At 54.7% G+C, this 4,813-nt stretch overlaps 1 protein-coding gene across 1 annotated transcript; it reads right to left on the reverse strand.

Moving 5' to 3' along the window:
* Window positions 1-801: 801 nt before the first annotated feature.
* Pus1 (pseudouridylate synthase 1) lies at window positions 802-4,772 on the reverse strand. The gene is made up of 4 exons (XM_013023125.1): window positions 4,532-4,772; window positions 3,159-3,261; window positions 1,663-2,387; window positions 802-1,107 (listed from the first exon to the last, which is right to left on the reverse strand). Exons 1-4 carry the CDS (start codon window positions 4,571-4,573, stop codon window positions 1,060-1,062), a joined length of 918 nt encoding a protein of 305 aa, XP_012878579.1. The 5' UTR covers window positions 4,574-4,772; the 3' UTR covers window positions 802-1,059.
* Window positions 4,773-4,813: the final 41 nt, after the last annotated feature.

A 4,813-nucleotide genomic window follows, 5' to 3' on the forward strand; every position in this document is an offset into this window, starting at 1 on the left:
ATGCGGGGCGCGGCCTGCGGCTCCCTGGAGCTCGCCAGGCTGCTCCAGCAGCCCGCGGGGCCGAGGCCTGTCAGGCTGACTACCGAGGGGCTGGGCACGGAGGGCGGCGCGGGCAGCTCGGCCCCGCCCCACCACCCAGGGGAAATAAAACCCCGGCACAACTGAGCCAAAAGCGTGGCTCAGGGGACGAAGCGCCAAAGCTGAATTCAAACCCCAGGACCTCCGCAAAGGTGAGAGGAGGAAACGTGCACCCTGTCACCCACGGGCGCCCCAGGGAGACCTGGCACCCAGCAATGCGCACGGGGCGCGGGCCAGTGCGGCGCGCCATCCCCTCAACCCGCACACTAGATGCGACAGGGCCGTGGGACGGGTGCTGTGGGAGGGGTGAGGACTGTACCAGCAGCAGCAGAAGGGGACAGCACACGGGCCCACCACAGCTCCCTCTGCGAGGAATGCACAGCAGATGGGCAGAGGGGAGGGCCTGAGGGCCGGGGAGGGAGGGTGAGGCATGTGCATATGCGTTGGAAGCTGCCAGGCTGCTAAACAGGGTAGGGTCTCCCCACGGCTTAGGAGCTGGCCAGCAATGGATTAGCTGAGACCATGGCAAGGGACTGCAAAGAGACAACTTCGGGGAGACCAGAAAGGGAAGGGCTGGAATGTCGGGTGGGCTGGAGGAACAAGGAGAAGGCAGCAGCAGTACCACCACCTCTTGCTGCCTGCCCTTTGCTACCACATCCCTCAGCCAACTGTCCAATCCCAACAGCAGCTCTCCATTTCTTCTCAACACAAATGAGAAAAAGATAACATCAAACAAAACTTATTTTTATTTAATAAGAAAATCATCTCCTTATAAAAAAAATAGTCTCTTTACATGCCAAAGTATGCACACATAATGCATGAGCTAAAAATAGATTCAATGCAGGTATTCCTGGGAGGAAAATTCAATATCCTGAGGTTATGAAGCCAAGCCACACCTGACAGGCTGGCCCCAGAAATCTTGGCTCCCCATATCCCAGGTGATGGGCACAGCATGGAGACCCTGGGTGGGGCTCTGCAGCTTCAGTCCGTGTCTCCATCTCCATCACTGCCCTCCAGAGAACTAGGGACCTGCAGAAAAGGGACAGACAGGAAAATGACTATGGGTCTGGCACTTGCATCTCATGCAAGTAGGCATTCCTCCCCGGGGGTGGGGGGGATTGGGGGAAGACCATGGCAATCTATCATCCGTCCTTCTTCCCCACTGAAGAGTCTGGTCCACAGTCATTTCACTCTAAAATATATATAGCAATTATCACCTGGTCCATCCAAGGGGCTGGCCTGAGGCCAGGTTATGGGCAGTGTCAAATGCTCTCACACAGCAAAGCTGGCCCCCACTCCAGTGCCACCCTCATAGATGCAGATAGCTTCCAAGAGTACAAGGCTGGGATAAAACCATGCCTGAAATTTCCCACTCAGACCGGCCACGGGCCAGCATTACCCAGCACCGCCTGGCTGGCTCCAGCTCACTAAGTCTTAAGCACCTAGGTCACCTGGCACTGAGGGTAAAGAGTGAACAGGAGGCAGGCCATGGCCACCAGTCCTCCACTGCTGTCTGCTTCTGGAGTGACATGTATGGGCCTCAGCATGCTCATGCATACGCTAAAAATGGGAGCCAGTACTCACCCACTGGGCCAGCATCTTGAGACTCAGCCCTACCTTGGCGCTTGTGCTAGCAGTTGCGAGCGCAGTGGCACTGAAGTCATGGACAGGCAAGGTGCTCAGCCACTGGGCCATGGACCTCTCATCCCGCTCTGTGCTGACAATGGTGGGATAGATATACTGCTCCTTGAAGGCTGCCACCTTCCCCTCCTCCTGAGTCCAGTCCAGTGGCTCATGCAGCCCATCCCTGCCAAAGCGCTGGTTATACTTCTCAAAGTGCACCCTCTCCAGGACCAGGCCAAGCCCAGGTGCCTTAGGGACATCCACCTTCTCCTCCCCCCAGCTGCGCTCTAGCACACTTTCTGGGGCATAGCCCTTCACAATGGCAACCACCAGGCCAACCATCTTTCGGATCTGGTGCATCATGAAGCTCTGGCCCTTGACCTTGATAACAGCAAACTCCAGGCCCTCACGCACAAAAGGCTCTTCACAGTACATCTCCAAGATGTAGCGCCGTGCACTGGGCTCCCTTGGCCCCTTCTGTGAGGTGAAATTGTGGAAGTTGTGGGTGCCAGTGTAGCAGGCCAGTAGCCTGTTGACTTGCTGCAGGGTCTCCGTGCTCAGGCGGTAGGTCTCATCCTGCACATCCCGGTCCTTATGGGCAAAGGCGAAGGTGGGCAGCATGTAAAAATATGTCCTGGCATCGCACTTGTTCTTGGAGTTGAATCCTCCAGTCACCCTCTTCAGTCCTGGAGCAGCACATAAAAGATGAGCATGAGCTAGCCATCAGTGACTCCTTCCTGCAATATCCTAGCTACTCAGGAGTCTGAGATCAGAGGATTGCAGTTTGAAGCCAGCCAGGACCAACCGAGAGAGAGAGAGAGAGAAGGTATGATCCGTTCATATCAATTTCTGATCAGGGCTGGGGTGTGGCTCTGGTAGTACACCTGCCTGGCATGCACAAGGCCCGAGGTCCATCCTCAGCACAAGAAACTGTACCTTAAATACGCGTTAAAAGCCTGTGCACTCAAAGAACAACAGATTTTTCTTTTTTGAAAAAGAGGAGGAAAGGAAGGAGATAGTTAGGGGAAAGGAAAGTAGGAAGAAATGGGGAAATAGGGAAATGAGGAAAACAGGCTGGAATATGCCTGGAAAACTTGCTCAGCAAACACAGGCTCTTTTTGTTTGAAGCACTGCCAAGACAAAAAACAGAGAAGCCAAGAACCCCATTTAGCAATTCTGTTACAAAAGGGAACAGCCATCCCCTTCTCACCTGGAATATGATGTCCATACGCACAATGAAACAGCAGTGTGAGACAGAGGGCTCACCCAACTGTCTGTCACAAGCGGCAGTTCTGACTCCCTGAAGACCTACGGCTGCCCTGCCACCTGCTAGGTACCTGCAGTTCTACTGCTCTACATCCCAGAAGATGGACAAAGAAGGCCAACCCACACAGCCCTGTGTGTCTCTGCAAGGCCACCAATAGCCAGGTTGCAGCCTGTTACACGTCAAGGCTTACCCAGAATCCGAATATGGGATGGAAGGTGGCTGTTGATCTTGTCCAGAATGTCATCAATCAGCCATACTTTCAGGGATACCACCTGACCAGCTGCAGATACACCCTGTAAACAGAGTAGAGAGCTGGGATGGTGGCTCAGTGGTAAAGTGCTTGCCTACCATGCATGAAGCCCTGGGTTCAATACCTCAGTACCACATACACAGAAAAAGCAGGAAGTGGAGCTGTGGCTCAAGTGGTAGAGGGCTAGCCTTGAGCAAAAGAAGCTCAGGGACAGTGTCCAGGCCCTGAGTTCAAGCCCCAGGAATGGCAAGAAAAAAAACAGAGAAGCCGGGTGCCAGTGGCTCACGCCTGTCATCCTAGCTACTCAGGAGGCTGAGATCTGAGGATCATGGTTCAAAGCCAGCCCAGACAAGAAAGTCTGTGAGACTCTTATCTCTGAAAAATCACCAGAAAACTGGAAGTGGTGCTATGGCTTAAGTGGTAGAGTGCTCACCTTGAGCTGAAGAGCACAGAGACAGCGCCCAGGCCCAGAGTTCAAGCCCCACAGCTGACAAAAAAAAAAAAAAGGCAGAGAAGGAAGGAGAAATGGATGGAGTCATCCCCACCCTGAGTACGACCTTCAGCACCACATTCCCTAACAGAGTGGGGCTAGGAGACATCCAGCTCCATAGGCCTCCAGAGACATCAGTGAAAAATCAAGTATGACAACAGTGCTGTCCTTGGGCTTTGGTGGATGATGCACATCTGTAATCCTGGCTACTCAGGAAGCTGAGATCTGAGGATCATAGTTCAAAGCCAGCCTGAGCAGAAACAGCAAAAAAAAGTGGAATTGGAGGTTTGTTCAAGTAGCAGAGCACCAGGCTTGAGTGAAAAAGACAAGTGAAAGTATGAAGGGCCTGAGTTCAAGCCCCAGTACAGACAGGCATGCATGCACACATACACTCACACACACAAGACTATCCCAAAAATACCAGTGCAGGGTTTGGGAAGGTGGCTCAGTGGTAGAGCGTTTGCCTTGCATGCATGAGGTCCTGGGTTCGATTCCTCAGCACCACATAAGCAAAAAGAAAAATCCGGAAGTGGCGCTGTGGCTCAAGTGGTAGAGCGCTAGCCTTGAGCTGAAGAGCTGAGGGACAGCGCCCAGGCCCAGAGTTCAGGCCCCAGGACACACACAAAAAATACCAGCATAGCCAAGGGCTGGTGGCTCACACTTACAATCCCAGGCAGACATGTGCACGTTACTCTCATCTCCACTTGACCAGCAAAAAGCCAGAAGCAGTGTGGTCGCTCCCGTGGTAGAGTGCTGGGCTTGATCCCAACAGCCCAGGGACCCCGGCCGGGCCCTGGGGCGGCGGGGCAGGGGCTGCACCCACCTTGTCCGTCCGGGCACATCGCTGGAAGGACATCTTCCTCATGTCCGTGCCGTGGTTTTCGGGAATACAGCCGGCCCGGACGAGAGCGGACACCAGGTCGTCCTCGATTGTCTTGAACTGTGAGGACCCCACATTCCTCTGGGAGAGAGAGACAGACGTGGCCGTTCCCCGGTCGGCCTCGGGAGGGCTGTGGCCCGGGCGCAGACGCTCCCCCTGCAGGGGTCGGGGCCCTTCCAGACCCTTCCAGACGCTTCCAGGCCCGTGGCTGCCGCGCACGGTCAC

Source organism: Dipodomys ordii, unplaced genomic scaffold (genome assembly GCF_000151885.1).
Source record: "Dipodomys ordii isolate 6190 unplaced genomic scaffold, Dord_2.0 Scaffold66, whole genome shotgun sequence".
In the NCBI taxonomy this organism is placed as follows: Eukaryota; Metazoa; Chordata; class Mammalia; order Rodentia; family Heteromyidae; genus Dipodomys; species Dipodomys ordii.